Genomic DNA, 21,662 nt, shown 5'->3' with positions numbered 1-21,662 from the left:
TTTACATGTGTTCACTTGTATATTTTTCTGTGTGTGTGTGTGTGTGTGTGTGTGTGTTAAGTTCAATGCGATTTTATTATGTGTAAGCTTGGGTATTTACCACACAAAATACAGAACATCTCCATCACTATAAGAATCCTTTGTGTTGTCCTTCCTAGCCATACTCAACTCTCTTCTACGTGCCACCAACCCTTCCTTCTGGCCACTACTAATCTGTTCTTATGTGTCACTTTTGTCATTTTGAAATCATTAGTTGTTTAAAATAAGTTAATTAATACATGTTAAATCTTTCACTTTAAAAAAAATTTTTTAATGTTTATATTTGAGAGAGAGAGGCAGTGTAAGACAGGGAGGGGCAGAGAGAGGGAGACACAGAATCCGAAGCAGGCTCCAGGCTCTGAGCTGTCAGCACAGAGCCTGACGCGGGGCTCAAACTCATGGACTGTGAGATCATGACCTGAGCCAAAGTCAGACGCTTAACCACCTGAGCCACCCAGGCACCCTGTTCACTTTTAATTTCTAATACAGTATATATCAATTGATAAAGCCTACATAAATAAAAGCTCTGTAAGGTTCTCAGTTTTTAAGACTCTAAAGGTTTCCCAAGACCAAAATGTTTAAGAACAGCTGGCTTGAAGCAGGAAGAATCATTCTCATTTCTCCTTCCCAAGCTATACAGAACAAGATATGGTTTGTGATGTCTCAATTTAGAATTCTCATGTTTTCTGCTAGGACTGTCAATATGAATGATGATTAGGTTCTTTAGTACAGTTTGCCCCATCCATGAAACAGGTTAAATTGAGATTTTTCTGCTGACATCTGTGATTCTGAATGATTCAGAGAAAGGCTTTAGCTTCTGTTGTATTCACCTTATTTGGTCTGTGGGTTATTTTTTGTTTGTTTATTTGCTCATTTGCTTTTCTGTCCTATGGGGGTAAGAGAATGGAGTAGAGATGACAAGCTCCAGCCCTGACTTTTTAGGAAATGAGTATGTGAAAGGAGGTAAGAATTGTGTTCAGAAGAGGAAGTAGTTGCAGCCAAAGAGTGAATTTTTCTCATTCTTTATTCTTGAAAAGCTAATTCTCATGCTTCCCTTGGAACAGTACAGGAATGGGAGGGATCATCAACCTTCTGTAGAAAAAAAAAATCATTTCAGAGCTAGTACTTAGGTGGCTATCATCACTCATCAGCTGCAAAGTTAATAGCTTTGCTGAAGGAAAATGTAGTGAATTTCAAGCAGGCAGGAGATTGTAGAGTGAGAAGACTTAGAAGAGCAGAATAGATGCTTCTTTCAGCAAAAGCCTTTGCCACAGGAATGGGACACTACCATGTGATCTGTGTTATGCATTGACTTCATTTATGAGATTTTTTTTCTTTGTTACATTTCCAGCATAATATATCCATTCCCACACACAGAATTTAGACAGGATTGAATATTAGGATCATTTGATCTGCTCTTCCCGCTTTACCGGAAGAAATCTTTTGGGTTTGAGCCTGAGACTCTATTGTGATGGTTGCAGGAGAGCTCCCTGTGGCTACTCTTACAGTCTTCAAATTATATGTTCACTTGCACTTGCATTTTCTACTACAAACTCCAACAGTCTCCACTGCTGACCTTGACCAGGTGCTGATTGGTTAAAATTGAGTGCTAAAGTAAGTCTTCTGTGAATAACGGAATACCTACCTTCAAAGAATTGTTTGATGTCTGGTTACGGTGCCAGCTACTGTGTCTTTCTTTTTCTCTTTTTTCCTCCTTGCCTTCTGCTACAAGATGTCTTAGAAATTAACCAGAGTTACAAACAAATTCTTTTTCAAGGCAAGCTTATGTGGAATCTAGGAGTTCACCAGACCTGCAGCCTCTTCTTCTCTTCTTTCCTTCTTTCTTTCTTTCTTTCTTTCTTTTCTTTCTTTCTTTCTTTCTTTCTTTCTTTTCCTTTCTTTTTCTTTCCCTTTCTTTTTCTTTCTTTCTTCCTTCCTTCCTTCCTTCCTTCCTTCCTTCCTTCCTTCCTTCCAAGAGGCAGGTTCAAAGAGTGTTGGAAAAGGAAGTGATTTCCTCCTTCACTAACACTTAAATGTTGTATTGTGTCATGATTTACTTGGAATATTCTATTGCATTGTGTCAAGAGCTTTGTGAAAAGGAAGAATTCAGTTGCTCTGTGGTTTCTTTTTTTTTTTTTTTTAATTTTTTTTTAACGTTGATTTATTTTTGAGACAGAGAGAGACAGAGCATGAACAGGGGAGGGGCAGAGAGAGAGGGAGACACAGAATCTGAAACAGGCTCCAGGCTCTGAGCGGTCAGCACAGATCCCGACACAGGGCTCGAACTCAGAAACTGTGAGATCATGACCTGAGCCGAAGTCGGATGCTTAACCGACCAAGCCACCCAGGCGCCCCAGTTGCTCTGTGGTTTCGACCCATCGGGCTCTTGAAAATAAGCAATTACTGAACTTTCAGGATAAGCAAAGATAAACCTTAATTATTTTTTAAAAAATACATTAAATTTATTTTATCTCAATCTCAGTCAACAGGAGGCAGTCAAATAACTGAGGATTTTTTCCTTTGTATTTTAATTTGAGAAACAACATAATAAATTCATAAATAGGATTTTAAATAAATACCTGTTCTTCTTTTTAATAACCCACAGTAAAAATTTTGTGAGCAGATCAAATATTATTAGAGGCAGTACTTACATGTTTATTTATGAATCAGGAACCTATATTACTATTAGCATTGCTGATGCTGAGTCACTGTAAAATCTTGAAAGACCTTTGGAATTATCAAGGGAAAAGAGCATGTTATTAATACAAATTCTGGTATATTTGATGACAGGGGCACCTGGGTGGCTCGGTCAGTTAGGCGTCCAACTGTTGATTTTGGCTCGGGTCATGATCTCACAGTTTCATAAGTTTGAGCCCTGCAATTGGGCTCTTGCTGACAAAGTGGAGCCTGCTTGGGATTCTCCCTCTCTCTGCCCTTTCCCCCACGCACTCTTTCTCAAAATAAATAAATAAACTTAAAAAAATATTTGATTCTACATAATCTTATCCGATCATTCTGAATAAATCTGAACAATTATCTTTCATTCTTGGATAAAGCGATTTTCTTAGAGTTACTGCAGTTATTGGTAGACTTCCTTTCTGCCTTTTGACTGTGAATGTGAAGATAATCAGACTCCTGAGAAGGGGAGAGGGAAGAATCTGTCCCAGATATTTCTTCGCTGCATTTCCTACCCCCAAAATTATATTGCAGCCTTGAAATTTTTCCGCCATCAGTGCCTCTCTTGTGTGGGAGGCAGCTGAAGGCAGTGTATAATTACTTCTTGTGGGAGATTAATGGCTCTGGCCTTTCTTTATTCTCTCCAGTCCTCATTTCTGCGTCACCTGCCTATCAGCACTTAGATCTCTAATAGGTGCTATTAAGACTAATATCTAAAGGTGAATTGAAAAGAAGTATCATTAAAAGGTAAAGGACATGAACTGTTGGGAAACTTCAGATATCTCCAACTTCAAATCCTCTCTTTGCAAGTTTTAATTTTGTCTTGTTTGTGTCCCCATTCATGGAGCCAGGTTGGCACTCCTTAGCATTTCAGAGACTAAGAATTGGCTCAACTTTTATTGTTGTTGTAGCTATTAAGGTATCTAATGACTTTAACTTTTTATATTCCTGTTACTTAATTTTCTCTCCTGTCCCCAGTCTCCTGACAATTCCTGCTCTTGTATCCTAGGAATATGGGAGAGGTGGCAAAAAAGTCCTTTTCTGATTTATCCTCTCCTGGAGAGTGGTAAATGAAACTGTGTTTGTTCCAGTGAATAGTAGAATGTGAAATCCCATAAAGCCACCTCAGTTATTAGATGAATATCACAGAGGTGCTTATTATACAGTATGGCTTAATGTAGATTATAGATGTGACCAAATGGTAATTAGTAGAGCTGGAGCTGTAATTAAACATTATTGTGTTGCTCTGTGATTTCTCCTCAGATTTCTGTTGCAAAGTAGGAAACTGAATAGTTCCAAACCCATAGGTGGATTTCTTTACTTCTCCCCACCCCCAAATTTCTTTTAATTAATTAACTGACTAAATAAAGTCATCCTCACACAAACAGAGCTTCTGAATTCTACTTAGTATCTCTGAGCAGTAAGAGCAGTTTGTTGCACATACATGTCAGTTGGCTCTTTGTATATTAGTTCTATTTTTCTAATCAGTTCAGCTAAGTTCCTTCTCTCCACATATTCTGTAGCAGGGTTTAATTTGGCAAACTGAATGCAACAGGGGTGTCTCCTAGTTACACGTCTTAGATCTTGTTTTCTGGATCTGTCAGTGTAGAACTGGAGGCTTGGCTTCATGTACAGCATTAGTAGCTTCTTTTCTTCCTGGTCTCCCATAAGCACTGAATAACCTAGCAGGAAATGAAACCACTTCTAGAAAACAGCTGTCCTTGATAGCTGAGAGAGAGAAAGAGAGAGAGAGAGAGAGAGAGAGAGATTGACTGACTGACTGACTGACTCCCTGTGGACTTACCTCCTTCTGTGCTTGGACTTGCTGCCTTAGCAATGGAACAGGTTAGTAACAGGATATGGTCACATGAGGCAATGAGAAAGTTCAGAGAAATGACCTAAAAGATCTAGGCCAACCTCTGTGTCCAAGAAAGAGGACCTTGAAGGAATTTCTCTTGCTAGTAGAAGAATGGTATAGAAAAGAAAACAAACTTGGGGCTCCTGGGTGAGTCCATCAGTTAAGCATCTAACTCTTGATCTCAGCCCAGGTCATGGTCTCGTGATTCACAGGATCAAGCCCTATGAAGAGAGAACAAACCCTAAGCAAAGGAAATGCACATACTGATTATGAAATTGTTTTTGCCTCAGTTTTCCCCAGAAGAAAAAAATAGAAAAACAGAGGTGAGGCCAAGAGTAAAGATGATCTGTGTATACTCTGTCTCTAATTTTCCCTTTTTAGTAATTCTCAGGGGTAAAATCTCCAAGAAACTTTCTTTCCAAAGAGTTACTAGCTATCTTCTTGAAGCATTCCTGAAAGGGCTTGATATTAGAGCCAGATTCCAGCCATATACAGGAGTCATAGAGTTGAACTTACTTTTTCTGTGTTTTTACTTTCAAATCTGTGTATAGAAATTTTAAAGAGTCTTTTAGGAATCTACCACATCCCAGGAAGGTTGCCAAATAAAATGATCAATGCCTGATTTTCAAGAGTGCAAAAAGAAGCAAAAAAGCCTTTTGGCATTGACCATAATGCAGAAAATTCATTGTATGGGCTTCAACTTTCATTTTATGAAAAAGGTGGAGTTAGGGAAGTACAAGGGTGGGGGGTGCCTGCCAAGCAGACAAGGATAATGTTTTGGCAGCTTTTCAGGAACCAGAATTAATCAGAATCCGTGTTCTAACATTCAGTGGACTCTTGACAGTGATGATTCACAAATAGCAGTGACCTCTAAGCCAAGAAGTCAGAGCTAACTAACTGCAGAGAGTAGATATAGTACCCAGATCTCAGCTTCTAGAGGTGTGTATGTGTGTGTGTGTGTGTGTGTGTGTGTGTGTGTGTGTGTGTACACGTACACAGACACGCACCTGTGTTAGAGAGGTGGGTTACAGGTATAGCAGTGGTCATTCAGTAAACTGTTTCAGAACCAGAGTTCTGTTGCAGACCTGTCCAGCAGCTTGGTTTGTGGGTGCATATGTAACTCTCTGGATGTAGGTCTGTTGAAGGAGTACATTCAAACTGGACTTAAAAAAAAAAAGAAAGAAAGAAAGAAAAAATCTTTCACAAGAGGAAGAGGGTCCCAATCCTTGACTCTTATTTTCTAGGTTTGCTGACTGGTATCATACTTAATCTTCAGGGAAGATTAGTCAGTGTGTGAATTGAGTGCTTTTGCATATGCAGGACACTGTGTTCCATTAGGATTTGGGCAGTGTAGATCCAGGGTACTTTGTCAGTCTGATAAATGCTAGGATTTAAAGAGTTAAAAGATTATTACCCTCCATATTACAACTTTGAACTCTGGATATATTGAATTATTGGTTTCTAAGTAATTGCACTCTTGTGAGAGATTCTAGTTTTAAAAAAGTTTTTTAATGTTTATTTTTGAGAGATAGAGGCAGAGCGTGAGTGGGGGAGGGACAGAGAGAGAGGGACACACAGAATCTGAAACAGTCTCCAGACTCTGAAGCTGTTAGCATGGAGCCCGACATGAGGCTCAAACTCAGGAACAGTGAGATCATGACCCAGACCGAGGTCAGATGCTTAACCAACTGAGCCACCCAGGCTCCCCGAGATTCTAGTTTTAGAGGTAGATGCTGGTCCTTGTGCTCACCTATTTCTGTCTGTGCATGTGTGTGATCAACTTCATCTACAGACTGCCATGAATAGGCTTCCGGGTCCTAACAGCACCTGCTGTTTGTTACAGATAAATTTGATGTTACATTCTTGCTCCAAAATGCCATTCTTACTAACCAGTCACTGTTGTAATCTCTAAGTGTTAGAAACCCCCATCAGGTTGCTCCTAGCCCTCTTATAACTTTTAAGTAGATGTCCTTCTAGCTAAAGATGAATTGAAGTTCTAGTCTTCTTAAAGTGACATTCCTGGGATCTAGATATTTTTTTCCTTTTTTATCCCTACCTGTATTCTTGGATTTTATACATGATTAATGTATTATTTGTTGAATGATAGATTGGTGGGAAAGATAGTGGTGGCAGTAGAACATGCCTCAGAAACCTTTTCGTTGTCATCAATCTGTGTGCTCTATTACTGTTGAAATCTGGACCTGGTTCTCTATCACTGGAGATTTTTAAATGAGACAAGATTTTTTTCAAATACAATTTATTGTCAAGTTGGCTAATATACAGTGTATACAATGTATTCTTGGTTTTGGGGGTAGATTCTCATGATTCATCACTTACATACAACACCCAATGCTCATCCCAACAAGTGCCCTCCTCGATGCTCATCACCCCTTTTCCCCTCTCCCCCGCTCTCCACCCCCATCAACCCTCAGTTTGTTCTCTATATTTAAGAGACTCTTATGGTTTGCCTCCCTCTCTGTTGTTTGAAACTATTTTTTCCGCTTTCCTTCTCCCACATTTTTTAATACACTTTTAGCCAAGCACCATTTGTGAGGAAGATCGTTAATAAGAAATAGAGCTTCTACCACAGGGTGCGCTCATATAAACCATTAGATTTGTAGTGGTATCATGAGCTAGAACTTGAAAGGAAGGACCAAAGTCTTATATTTAGAGCCTTCCACACTGGCAGGAAAGAATGTAGGACTAGATTAAATACAGAGAAGGTATTTCCTCTAAATGTTCTCTCTGCCACTCAGCTACTACTTCTCTTCCCCTACAGATGGAGTCCCCTGTCTCTACACCAGCAGTGCTGCCACTGCACCTTTTGGTACCAGTGGTCAATAATGACATCTCCTCCCCCTGTGAGCAGATCATGGTTCGTACCAGATCAGTTGGGGTCAACACATGTGATGTGGCTCTAGCTACAGAGCCTGAGTGCCTGGGCCCCTGTGAACCTGGAACAAGCGTCAACCTCGAGGGCATCGTGTGGCAGGAAACAGAAGATGGTAAGTGCTCTGTGCGTCTTTTCCCATCTCTTCTCAACCTGCTTCTTCCAACAGGGGCTTATCGTTGTAAATAACACCAAGTATTTATTAGGAGTCTCAAGTGACCATAGTTTGCTAGTGACACCTACCCAGGAGATCACAGCAAACTTCTCAGTAAAATTGCGCAGCTTCTGGAGATTGCCATTTTGTTTGTTTAAAGTTTATTTATTTATTTTGAGAGAGACAGCGGGAGAGGAAGAGAGAGAATCCCAAGCAGGCTCCACCAGTGCAGGGCTTGGTGCTGCGAACCGTGAGGTCATGACCTGAGCTGAAATCAGGAGTAGAGGCTTAACCCACTGAGCCCAACACTGAGGTCTCCCAAGATTGCCAGTTTTTAAAATTAATTTTCTCTCTTTTATGGGTATCCACATTGTTGGCCCTGGCATTTAAGCAGTCATTTGTTAAGTGCTGGCCAGGTAATTCACACTGTGTCTCTACTCTCCATACTCCTCTTTATCATTTTATATGGGAGAATTTGAATGTAAATGAACTTTTGGGTCAGGCTTCAAGAGAAAAAAGTAATAAAAGGACAGCTGTGGGAGTCAAGGAAATGGAAAACAGTCACTCTTAAATTGACTTATTGTTGGCTCATTGAATATGCAACTCTTGCCTTTTTTAACACCTGGAGGTGCAGCCAGCTCCTTCCCACTGGTTGCCTCATTGCCCAGCCACCCACTTCACTTCATGCATCTGTCACTTAGTACAGATTTTATAGGCCTAGGCAACAGGGAAATGTTTACATGGTCTTGTTTTCAGGCATCCACTAAGCAGTTGGCTCACTGCAGGGTGCTTCTGCCTGAGGCTACCATCCAGACTTCTTGTATGTTCCATTTGCCCCTGAGAACAGAGTCTCTTCTCTTTTAGAAGTTCATAAACCTGAAAAAATAGTTGTGTGAAGGGACTTGACCAGGTATTTCTGATCCCTTGGTACCATCTGTGGCAATTTGATTTCAGCACATAGATTCTTTTTATAAAGATTCCAAGTTCTTGTCAAAGTATGTTTATACAGAGTATGTTTATAGAGGCTGGGCCTCAGAGTCCCATCAGGTCTCTGCATCAGTAACCAGACTTTGAAAGCATCCCCACTCTGAAGTTTAGAGGCCCAGAGGAGCACAGCTCATTATCTCTAATTATCATAAGCTATCTTGTCAGTTTGCCCATGGAAATTCAAGCATTTCATTCTGGTCATTCTAATTAAAGTCTGTTCCTCTGAATATTTTGTTGTGATTCAGTATTTATTTAAAGTCTGTCATGCAGTAGGTATTGATGTGACACAGGTTAAGAATTCTGTTTTTGGCTTTCTTGTTGATAACAATATAGTAAAGCTTCAGGTTTCAGAATAACATTGCTGATAGGTTTTATTGTGTGCCTGAGACCATAATGCCAAAAAAAAATTTTTTTTTTTCTCTTGTGTTAGAAACTGATGCAGAGACAGTGGAGAGAGGGGTTGACCCTAGAGGTTGACTCTGGATATGTGTATTCAGTATACAGTCTGGAAATCACAAGTGGCTATCTCTAATTTTGAAAATGTCATCTGCCTTTGGCCAAAGGTCTGAATAGCCACAGAGTCTGTTGGAATGACAAACATATCCAACCCACAGCTCCGTGACACCAACCAGCCTTCGGGGCCTCTTGCCTCAGTATATTGAAGATAGAAGACATCAATTTCCTGCCTATTTATTCTGTCCATCTTTATGATGGTGACTTTCCTCCAAGAGCAAGTTGCTTTTCATATATGTTAACCGATGAAAACTTTGTAAGAATATGAGGCACTAACCCTTCCACTCTCCTGAGAACAATGGATACCTTTTTTTTTTTAATTTTTTTTTTAATGTTTATTTATTCTTGAGAGAGAGAGAGAGAGAGAGTATGAGCAGGGGCAGAGTGAGAGAGGGACACAGAATGTGAAGCAGACTCCAGGCTCTGAGCTGTCAGCACAGAGCTCAATGTGGGGCTTGAACTCACGAGCCATGAGATCATGACCTGAGCCAAAGTCAGATGCTCAACCAACTGAGCCACCCAGGTGCCCCCAATGGATACCTTTTTATCTGAGAGTCCCTGTTCTCCCTCCATGCCAAGGAGATAGTAGCACAGGTTTTTGGGGGGTTTTATTTGTTTGTTTGTTTTTTATTTTTTTTATAGTTTTTTAATTTTTTGTTTAATGTTTATTTGTTTTTGAGAGAGAGAGACAGAGACAGAATGCAAGCAGGGGAGGGGCAGAGAGAGAGGGAGATATGGAATCCGAAGCAGGCTCCAGGCTCTGAGCTGTCAGCACAGAGCCTGATGCTGGGCTTGAACTCATGAACTGCGAGATCATGACCTGAGCTGAAGTCAGATGCTTAACCGACTGAGCCACCCAGGCGCCCCTGTTTTTTTTTTTAGTTGTTTGTTCTGACTCTCATGTTGTACCTGGCAGCTTATTCCATGTTCCCCTGTTGTACATTTTGAATGCACCCTGCGTTTTATTTCACAGTAGTTATCACAGTTTGCAATTTTATAGAATGATATTTTTCTGTTAATGTCTGTCTCTTCCACTGTTTTAGAATTCTGTGAGCCCAGGGACTCTGTTTTGCTCACCATTGAATATCTAATACTTAATACTTGGTAGCTGTAGTAGGCCCTCAAAAATATTTGAGTGAATGAATGTTACATCTAGTTGTCATTTGTAGATCTTTGTTAATATTATAGATACTGTAATATTGTTTGAACTGAGAAATCATATCAAATACTTTACAAAATTCTAGACCTCTGAAACTCAGAATAAGTACTATTGTCACCAGGTTTGAGATCACTCATTTATTTATACCTATAAGATTTTTAATTCTCCTACTTTTAATACCATATTTTCTCTCATTTCCTATATTGTGTTCCAGGGCTTAGTACCTCTCCTCTTTTTTTTTTTTTTCATTCATCGCAAGGGAAAGGGAACTTGTCTGCAATTATAGATTTTCTCCTTTGCTTTCTGCCTCTCCCAAAGGGCCTTCACCTGAACTGTCAGTTGGCAAAGGTCTGAACTGGGATCAGAGTTGGTTTACATTCCTTTTCATCTTCAGGTAACAGAGATTTCCTGCAAAGATCTTTCTCTGCAGATCTATAAGATCTAGTATACTGAGTCAGTCTTCAAGTTAATAATAAGATCTATGTACAGATACTTTTTAAAAAAAATCCTTCAGCCTCCTAGGCTTTTTGTCTGCTACCCGACTCTTTGTGCTTGTGTCTGTCTCTTTGCCCAGCAAACTACTATCTTCAAATGGAAAAACCCTTAGAGCTTAGAAAGAAGCTGTGAATGCTTGGCCTCTGAGGGAAATGGAAGATCATGAGGTCCCTGTAGAACTGAGCCACCTTGCTGAGAACAGGTATAGGGGTCATGGCCTCAATTCTTCCTGGTTTCTTTGCCTACCTGTCGTGCAGTGTTGCTTCCTTCTTCACTCTCAGTGCAAACCTTGCCTTGGAGACATTTTTAAATTCTTGCAGATTCCATCTCTTTTTAGGCTGTCCACAATACAGCCAGCACTGCAAAGATCCTCCTTGACTAGGCTCAACCTTAGTACTGTTAAGACCCAAGAATAACTTGGAATGTTTTCCTTGGCTTTTTTTGAGACTTAGCATTTATACAAAGGTCTGATTCCACCTGATTTCACTTTGTCCCACCCCACTTCAAATTGAAATAATAGGTCCCATGTCCATTCCTAGTTCACAAGGCTTACTTTAATACAAGGCCCCAGAAACAGTGTATAAGAAGCCTTAAGGCAGACCATATACTTTTGCTGAGGCAAAATTGCTTCCTGGCTTGGCTGGTGCTTTTAAGGAAGACAGGCTGGGGTGTGTGGGTGGCTCAGTCAGTTAAGTGACTAACTCTTGATTTTGGCTCAGGTCATGATCTCATGGTTCATGAGTTCAAGCCTTGTATCAGGCTCTGCTGTCAGTACAGAGCCCACTTTGGATCCTCTCTCTCTCTCTCTCTCTCTCTCTCTCTCTCTCAAAAATAAAAAAAAATAAACATAAAAAAAAGAGGGGCACCTGGGTGGCTCAGTTGGTTAAATGCCTGACTTCAGCTCAGGTCATGATCTCGCGATCCATGAGTTCGAGCCCCACGTTGGGCTCACTGCTGTCATCACAGACCCCACTTTGGATCCTCTGTCCCCCTCTCTCTCTGCCCTTCTCCCACTTACACTCAGTCTCAAAAATAAATAAACATTAAAAAAAAAAGAATTTTAGGAGATGTTAGGGGTACCTGGGTGTCTCAGTTAAGTGTCCCAACTCTTGATTTCAGCTCAGGTTATGATCTCATGGTTGTGAGATCTAGCCCCATGTCGGGCTCAGTGATGAGTGCAAAGCCTGCTTGGGATATTCTCCCTCTCTCTCTCTCTCTCTCTCTCTCTCTCTCTCTCTCTCCCTCCCTCCCTCCCTCCCCCCCTCCCCCTTCCCTCCTCCCCCACTCATTCTGTCTCCCTCCCTCCCTCTCTCTCTCTCTCTCTTTATCAATAAATAAATAAACTTTAAAAAAAATTCCAGGAGATGCTGTAAGTTTTCCTTCTTTTTAAAAAAAAAATTTTTTTTTAACGTTTATTTATTTTTGAGACAGAGAGAGACAGAGCATGCACGGGGGAGGGTCACAGAGAGAGGGAGACACAGAATCTGAAACAGGCTCTAGGCTCTGAGCTGTCAGCACAGAGCCCGACACGGGGCTCGAACCCATGGACCGTGAGATCATGACCTGAGCCAAAGTCAGACGCTTAACCGACCGAGCCACCCAGGCGCCCCTGTAAGTTTTCCTTCTTAAGCAGCCACACTAAGTGTAGCATTACTTTGGCAAATGTGCTTCCTGGAAGAATTTGTAATATAGCAAAAAGAGCACTTGGTGTGAAAACCAGGTGAGCTGTATACATCTGCTGTTATGATTGTGACATTGGGCAAGTTCCTTAACTTCTTTGGTCCTTAGTTCCCTCATCTCTTAAGTAAAGTTGAATTAGGTCACCAATTAGGACCTTCCATCTTTTAAGTGTAAGAATCTGTGTTAAACCTTGGAATCAGTATGGATCCATCCATACTAGTTCATCTTAAAAATGAACAATCATGAGAATGAAAACTAAAAAATTTTAATACCAATGATGAAATTTCATTATACACTTGTTTAATAGATTTGTTTTCTAAAAAAACAAAAAACAAAGAAAAACCGACTCTCCTTGCCACTCCCCAATTCAAGAAATTTCCACTCTCATTTTTCAACTCCTGATCCTACAAAACCCGGCTGCTTTTGAGGCAAGTATATGCTAGCTGACATAAGCTGAGCTCACAGTACTGCTTAGCAATCCCTTCATCTCCCTATTATATTCACACTTCCCAATACTTGCCTCATTCTCAAGATTCATTAGCCCAATTCCTTCTGTCTTCTGGCTTCATGCAGGAGCCCCTTAATGCTCCTCAGTGTGAAGCCTACTTGGGATTATCTCTCTCGTCTCCTCTGCCCCTCTCCCCTTGTTCACTCTCTTGAAAATAAAAAAAAAATAAGAATAAGTTTTTTAAAAGATGATGTTTTTGAAGCTTAAGTGAGGGCAACTCCCTTGTATACTATGAAAAGCTATATGATACATTTGGTCCATCTTCCAAAGCTGAACTCTAGCTTAAAGATTTGGTGGGGAGGAAGGCATTTTTAGTTTTTGCACTTGTTAAAGGTTTTGTCATATATATGCACAAGTACACCTAGAGAGACTAGGCATCCCCATCTCCACATTTTTATTCAATAACTAAGATTGTTGGGAACTGTTTGAGAGTAACTGTTTCAAGGACTAATAGTGTCTTAAAGGCATTATAGTATAGAACAGATATCCGAACTAGTGTCAGGAAAGTTGGATTCCAGAACAGATCATACCTTTAGCTAGCTGTGTCAGCTTGGGTAAGCCTCTTAACTTCTCCTGGCCTTAGATTTCTAATTTATGAGGGCTTGGGTTAGATGTATACTATTCAGTAAAACTTCTTGTGTTGGAAATAAGCTGTCCAAAATGGTAGTCTAGTCATATGTGATATTGAGTAACCTAAAATGTGGCACATGATACTGAGGATAATTTTTTTTATTTAAATCCAAGTTAGTTAACATATAGTATAATAATAGTTTCAGGAGTAGAATTCAGTGATTCACCACTTACGTATAATACCCACTGCTCATCCCAACAAGTGCCCTCCTTAATGCCCATCACACATTTAGCCCAGCCCTCCTCCCAGCACCCCTCTAGCAACTCTCAATTTATTCTCTGTGTTTAAAACTCTCTTATGGTTTGCCTCCCTCCCTGTTTTTATCTTATTTTTCCCTTTTTTCCCGTGTGTTCATCTGGTTTTTTTTTAAATTCCATGTATGACTAAAATCATATGGTGTTTATCTTTCTCTGACTTATTTCACTTAGCATAATAAATTTCAGTTCTGTCCGTATTGTTGCAAATGGCAAGATTTCATTCTTATTGATTGCTGAGCAATATTCCATTGTATGTATGTATACACACACATGTACACCCCACATCTTCTTTATCCATTCATCAGTCGATGGATATTTGGGTTCTTTCCATGATTTGGCTATTGTTGATAGTGCTGCTATAAACATTGGGGTGCATGTGCCCCTTTGAATCAGCGTTTTTGTATCCTTTGGATAACTATCCAGGGCTGGGTTGTAGGGTAGCTCTATTTTTAATTTTTTGAGGAACCTCCATACTGTTTTCCAGAGTGGCTGCACCAGTTTTATTCTCACCAGCAGTGCAAAAAGGTTCCCCTTTCTCTGCATCCTTGCCAACAGCTATTGTTTCCTGAGTTGTTAATTTTAGCCATTCTGACAGGTGTGAGGTGGTATCTCATTGTGGTTTTGATTTGTATTTCCCTGATGAGGAGTGATGTTGAGCATCTTTTCATGTGTCTGTTAGTCATCTGGATGCCGTCTTTGGAAAAGTGTTTGTTCGTGTCTTTTGCCCATCCCTTCACTGGATTTTTGGTTTTTGGATATTGAGTTTGATAAGTTCTTTATAGATTTTAGATACTAACCCTTTATCTGATATGTCATTTGCACATATCTTCTCTCATTCTGTCAGTTGCCTTTTAGTTTTGTTGATGAGGATTATTAAATTTAAATAGTCACATGTATCTAGTGGTTTACTGTATTGGACTGCAATAGAGGCTAGATGATCTTTACATTATATGTACTCTAAAAGTGTAAATATACTCTGAGATAGAAAGAAGGGTAAATATGTGGGAGGATAAAGAGGGTGGGTAAATAGCCAACATCTGCACAGACCCAGGGTGACTTCTATGACTCTGGCCCTTATTACCTGGGAGAACATTTGGCCCTGCTTCAAACTCTGCCTTGTGCTTTGGTCTATGGGTTGCAGTTTTCTCATTATCAGAGTAATAGGCAGTGGTTTTGCTTAGCAGGAAGTAAGTTTGCCTGTGGTAGCTCCGCTGAGAACCTGCCTCAGCAGTTCTTCATCCTCATCTGATTGCAGATCCTGGCTGCGGGTCTTTATCCTTACTAAAAAGAAGGGTCTGTCTATTAATCTTCTTTCATGGAAATGGTAACCTTGGTAGTTACCCTTGCTTTATTCTGTGTGATTCTGATGTAGGAAAGTATGTGTGTGAACTGTGAAGTATCTAATTTTAGAGATTTATACTGGAAAGTTACACTGATTCTCGGCTTTTTTTCTTTTTCCTTGGCTATAATTAACGCTCCTTCACCTTCAATCTTGCCTCAAGCAGCACTTACCTGGAGGAAGACATGGTGCACAGTGACCAAGCTTTCTCCACTGCTTAGCCAGTTGCTTACTAGCCTGACTCCTGCAGAAACAGCTCCACCAATAGCACAGTCATGAGGAGCCTAGCAGCCATTGTCTGGCACCACAAATCTTCATAGCAACAGACCACCACATGGCAACAGCAGCCACACAAAGGAAACATTAGGGAAATCAATACTTACTTTCTCTCACCCCTCCCCCACCCAAAACAACAGCCAACACATTTTTCCCACCTAGCAGCTTACAACCGGGAGATGCTTTGGGGCAGTTATGTGTCTATATACCTTTCTGGATTATGTTATCTGCCCACTGTCACATATTTAAATCCTGAAGCCCTGAGAAAAATTTTCACTTACAGACTTTTTTGAGTTTCATTTTGCAAATTGCAAAATAAACTAAATCTCCAAGGGAGAGAGATGTCCTTTTGTGCACTGTCACCTACCACCTCCCTCAGCCCAGCAAAGCACAGAGGGGGGTGGTACAGTTGGCCAGACTGCAGGCTTGGCAGATAGGCAAGTTTGCTTCAAATGAAATTCTTTGATATTTCAGGAAAAGAACTCTCTAAGATGGGCTCAGAGACAGACCTACTTTGTTATTAATGCCATCCTTTAACAAATAATTTAGTTCCTGATAATTATGTATGAAACCCAGTAAGTGATACCTAGGAAATAAATACAGTCTAGTAGGGGTGCCTGGGTGGCTCAATCGGTTAAGCGTCCGACTTCAGCTCAGGTGACGATCTCACGGTCCGTGAGTTCGAGCCCCGCGTCGGGCTCTGGGCTGATGGCTCGGAGCCTGGAGCCTGCTTCCGATTCTGTGTCTCCCTCTCTCTCTGCCCCTCCCCCGTTCATGCTCTGTCTCTCTCTGTCTCAAAAATAAATAAACATTAAAAAAAAATTTTTTTTTTTAAATAATAATAAATAAATAAATACAGTCTAGTATAAACTGGGGCTGATCACTAGCCCCAGTTAATTTAGCTTTGGCTCTTGATTCCAAGAGGTATAAGGCCATTTAACTGATCTGGGCCTTAGTGTCCTCATTTATAAAACGAGAGGGTTGGTCTGCATATCTCTGTGGTCCTTCCAGCTGTGATATTTACAATTCTGTGATCATTTGTGTGGGACAGAAGAGAGAACTGTCTTTGTTAATCATTGGTTGTAGTGAGATCTGCTGGAAGATGTTGTTGAACCCTCCAGTCTCAGTGCTTACACTGCTAAAAACAGGTCCTGGCCCTGCCCTGGTTGATAAAGCTGCTGTAACAATGATGGGCAGAAGCTATTAACAAACTTGGCAACCAGCCTTTTCTCCCACAGCAGTAGTTTCAGACCAGTTCAGGCAGAGCTTTGCTCCCAGGTCGCTGCTGCTGCCTCTTAATGATACCAGTAAGAACTCCCTCTTTCTCTCTCTTCTCTCTCTCTGCCTCTGACTGCTTTATGAAACAAGGGGCTGTTCTATACCTCTTCTGATACTTCATTATCCTATCTCCCTCAGGCTTTACAGAACAAAGAAATCATAGGGCATCAACTTTATAATTTAGGCAGCTGGAGATCATTTCCCCAGGATAGGGGTGGGTAGGTAGCCGCTTCCCCCTGGCATGAAGCAGCATTGCTAAATGGCCTGTGTTTTGTCTGCCAGGCTTAGGCTTTGTTAGGCCCATTCAGGCTTCTCTGTATTTGAGTTAAATTATAGTGGCAAACCAAGCCCATGTACTTTTAGAAGGGTAGGGGTTAGGAAAAAATGGAAAGTGTGTCATTTATAGGCCCTGCTACTTGCTAATTGCTCAAGGAATTTTTGTTTAATCCACTGTCACTGTGCTTACTCCTGCCAGATCCTTTATTTCCCCTAGTTGCTGCCTTCATGGCCTTCTCCATAGCAACAAGCTCTGTGACAAAAAGGCTATGGTGAGAAATTGAGTAGTTCCCCCTCCCACAAGCTGTACTCTATTTTCTGTTTAGTATGTCTTTAAAAAGCCTAAAAGACTGCTATCGAATACTTTTCTACCCCCATTGAACTCACAGTCAAATGAAACTTTTTAACCCTGAACTAATTCAGTGAACAACCTGCCTTCTCCTTATTTGACTCTGATTATCCCCATCTTTTGAAAATTTTCTTGTATCATTCAGTACACTTGAAATACTGTGCATATTCCCATTTACCAAGCTCTCCTCTGCTTTTCAGCTTTTAGCCTGCTTCTTAGAATTATTCTATTTAAAAATCTAACAGAATCAAGTATCAGTATGGAGGAAGAAAGGATGAAGAAAGTAGAAACCCTCCCCTACCATCCCCCCAAGTGCTGTTGCATTAGATACTAGACTGATTTGCTACCCTGGAGTTGGGGCAGACTGCCCCAAGTACAGAACTAGCTTGCACCTCAGCTGATCCTGGAGGAGTCACAAACCCAAGTGTATTTGTTTTTACGTTAATATGTCTTACTGAACAATAATAGAAATAAAAATATGTGCCCAAATTATAAGCATGCAGGTCATTGAATTTTCCAAGTGAACCCACTTTCTGGTTATTAGTACCTACATGAAGAAATGCATTATTACCCCCACCCCAGAAACCCCTTCATACTTCCCTTCCTTTCCCTTTAGAAAAAGATCACTTCTGACTGCCAGCATCAGAGATTAGTGTTCTCCATTTTGAACATTATATAAATAAAATCATTACAGTATGACCTTTTTTATGTCTGGCTGTTCTACATTATGCCAGTGAAATTTATCCATGTTGTTGCATGTAGTTATACTTTGTTGATTCTCGTTATTTTATAATATTTATTATGTGAATTCAACACTATTCAGTGGCAGATGAGCATTTGGATTGTTTGCAGTTTGGGGTTGTTGTGTAAAATGCTGCTGCAGAAATTGTTGTATGTGTCTTTTGAGGAATATATGTACCCATTCCTATTCTGTACATACTTAGGAATGGAATTCCTGAGTCATTAGGGGACACCGTCAGCGCCAGTAGATATTGCCAGTTTCCCAGAGTGTCTGAACCAGTTTATACTCCTACTTCCAAATAATCCTGGTTTCTCTGCATCCTTACCAACTCTTGAACTTATTTTTCTTTCTTATTTTAGCCATCCTGTTTGCTGTGTAGCATGGTATCTCATTGTGATATTAATTTGCATTGCCATGAAAATCATGAAATTGAGCATCTTTTTATGTGCTTGTTGGCCTTTGGAAATCTTACAGAATACATGTTCAAACCTTTTACGTTTTAGGATTGGGTTGTATGTTTTTATTATGAATTTGTGGGAATGTTTTGTATATTCTGATTTTGAGTCCTTTATCAGATATATGTATTATAAATACCTTCTATTTTATATCTTGTTGTTTCTCTTAATGGTACCTTTTCATGAATGGTACCATTTTTTTTATATAGTTAGTGTTTTGTGTCCTGTTTAAGAAAATTTTGCCTTTCCCACAGTAATAAAGATATTCTCCTATGTATTTTTCTGAGAACTGTATTGTTTTTATTTTCATATATGGATCTACAGTCTATATGAAATTGATTTTTGTTTAGGGTATGAGTTGAGTCAAGATTCTACTTTTTCCATATGGATACCTCATTTACCTAGCACGTTATTGAAAAGGCCATCCTTTTCCCACCACTGCACTGCAGTGTCTCATTTGTCATAAATCAAATGACATATGTGTGGGTTTATTTCTGGACTCTTTCTTTCCACTCATCCATTTGTCTAGTCTTGTGTCAATACTATGCTGTCTTAACTGTGGCTTTATGAGTCTTGGTATCTTCAGTTTTATTGTGCTTCTTCAAGATTACCTTGGCTATTCTTGGCCTTGCATTTTCATATAAATATTAGGATCAGTCTCTGAATTTTTACGAAAAAAAAAAAAAACCTGCTGAGAATTTGATTGGGATTACAGTGAATCTACAGGTCAATTTGGGGAAGACCCAGAGTTTTATCCTTTCATTTAAGCTAGTGTTACTCAGTTGGGGGTGGTGTAGTGATACATGAGATCAGAGCAAGTCAACGATATCACTTGGGGAGCTTGTTTAAAAGATAGGTTAACTATTCCTTACTCCTCATATTCTGAATCAGTGGGCTCAGTAAAGAACTTAGGCATTTATTATGAAATAGCTTCCCAAGAAATTATGATTTGCTGCCATCACCACTATTCTCCACCCACCCTATTTGAGAGCCACTGACCTAGACTGTAATCTTGGCTAGCAGCAGTAATTCACTGAGGCTAATTGAAGTAGAATCTGACTGATTTCATCAACACCAGGTCTACTTTGGGGCCGTATCTTGTAAGGCTACTATAACAAAGTGCCAAAACCTGGATGGTTTAAAACAAATTTATTGTCGGGCGCCTGGGTGGCTCAGTTGGTTGAGCGTCCGACTTCGGCTCAGGTCATGATCTCGCAGTTTGTGAGCTCGAGCCCCGTGTCGGGCTCTGTGCTGACAGCTCAGAGCCTGGAGCCTGTTTCAGAATCTTTGTCCCCCTCTTTCTCCATCCCACCCTTGCTTGTGCTCTGTCTCTCTCTGTCTTTCAAAAATGAATAAACATAAACAAAAATTTTTAAACAAATTTATTGTCACATGGTTCTGGAGGCCAGAAGTCATAGATCAAGGGGTTATTAGCAAGGCTGTGCTTTCTCGGATGTTTCGAGGGGAGAATGTTTCCTTGCCTCTTCTAGCTTCTGGTGTTTGCCAGCAATCCTTGGCATCCATTGGTTTCTAAATGTCATCACTGCAGTCACATGACTGTCTTCTCCCTGTGTGCTTTCACATCTTCGTCCCTCTTTGCGCATCTGTCAGTATGTCCAAACTTCCCCCTTTGTATTAGGACACCAGTCATACTGGATTAGAGCCCACTTAAATGACCTCATTTTAACTTGATTGCCTCTGTAAAGAACCTGTTTCCACATAAGATCACATTCTGAGGTATCGGGGGTTAGGACTTTAATATATCTGTTTTGGGGGGACACAACTCAGCCCATAACAGAAGCCACCCAAAACTTGACAATAATTATTGTCACAGATTAGAGAGAGGGAGGAAACCAGAACTGTTTATAATTATAGGAGGCTCTGCTTCCCAGAGCTACTCTGGGCAGAAGAGCATCCACCCTCTGATCTCAACCGTTCCTCTCTGTGTTACTATTTCCCCTCTTTTTGGCACTGAGACCTACAATGTGGTTTGGTTCTGCTCTGTTAACAAACCCTGAAAATACCAAGTGGAGATTACCAGAAAGAAAAAGAGGCTTCAGCAGTTAGCTGTTTCTGTCAGCCTCTAGCTGAAGAAGGCTGAAAGGAAAAGTGCCTCATGTAGACCAGCCCTTAGTCATGTTCTTACCCTGGTTCTTCCTGCTAGGCCATAAAGCAGTGAAACTGTAGACAGGTATGATTCCATCACAGCCTCAGGCAAGTATGTCTTCAAAGCTGTCCCACTGAGATGGTACTGTCCTTCTTATTGCCAGTAGCTTTCAGACAAGGACTCAAGCTGGATAACTGAGGGCACGATGACCTCTGCTGAGCTGCCTGCCGCTGTGGGTACAGTGTGTGGTTACCTCCGCAAGAAGAAAGGGAGGGGGGTGTGAGATTTCAGGGTGTGGTGAACCGGCCTTTGTTGCACTTATGCAAAGTTTCCATGGTGTGGGAACTTATAGATGGGAGGAGGAGTTGTATTTGATCTTTCCTGTTCCTCCCCAGCCTCCCGGTCCCCACAGTCTGGGGGTGGAGTGGTTTACATTTGATGGATATCCCACTTTGGTCTTCCGTCTCTACCCTATACCAGTTCTTTGCCTGCTTATAGTTCTAGCTATAACAGATCTACCTAACAACTCCCCAAATTGATACTTGCTTCACAGTGGTTTCAGCTGGCCCTCTATTATACTTTTGCCTGAAATTCTGTGGAGAGAAAATACTATGGTCATGTGAAAATGGTTCCAACGTGGTGGGTGTTACCTTGTGCTTTCTCTGTTTCATTCAGCCCCAAAAGATCCCAGAAATAAGGGCTTAGGATTTGTGTTTCCTGTCAATCCCAGAACTGAAGGCAGAAAAATTTGAAGACACCATTTTTGTAACAGTGGTTTCCAGATTTTGCTGCACATTAGAATGTGGAGACAGGGATTGAAAGGCCTGATGCCCACGTTTTGCCCAGCTAAACTAAAACACCATGTCTGTAGGTAGGAGCCAGGTGTCAGTATTTTTAATCATCTCAGGGTATATCCCATGTGCCCAAATTGGGGAACCACTGTTCCATAAGCGTCAAACATTTCTGCAGAAGACTTTATCCCAAATTGCTTTA

The 21,662-nt window shown here is 40.6% G+C and overlaps 1 protein-coding gene across 4 annotated transcripts in view; it reads left to right on the top strand.

Moving 5' to 3' along the window:
- Positions 1-21,662, top strand: part of ZNF609 (zinc finger protein 609) — a 211,708-nt gene that overhangs the window by 144,418 nt on the left and 45,628 nt on the right. For all 4 annotated transcript variants that reach the window (XM_042988639.1, XM_042988640.1, XM_042988638.1 and 1 more), the window contains one exon: positions 7,353-7,578. In XM_042988639.1, the coding sequence (XP_042844573.1) occupies positions 7,353-7,578 (226 nt within the window). The remainder of the gene's footprint in view (positions 1-7,352; positions 7,579-21,662) is intronic.

Source organism: Panthera tigris, chromosome B3 (assembly GCF_018350195.1).
Source record: "Panthera tigris isolate Pti1 chromosome B3, P.tigris_Pti1_mat1.1, whole genome shotgun sequence".
NCBI lineage: Eukaryota > Metazoa > Chordata > Mammalia > Carnivora > Felidae > Panthera > Panthera tigris.
Note: the sequence above shows the minus strand (reverse complement) of the source record. Positions and strands in the feature narration are given on the sequence as shown.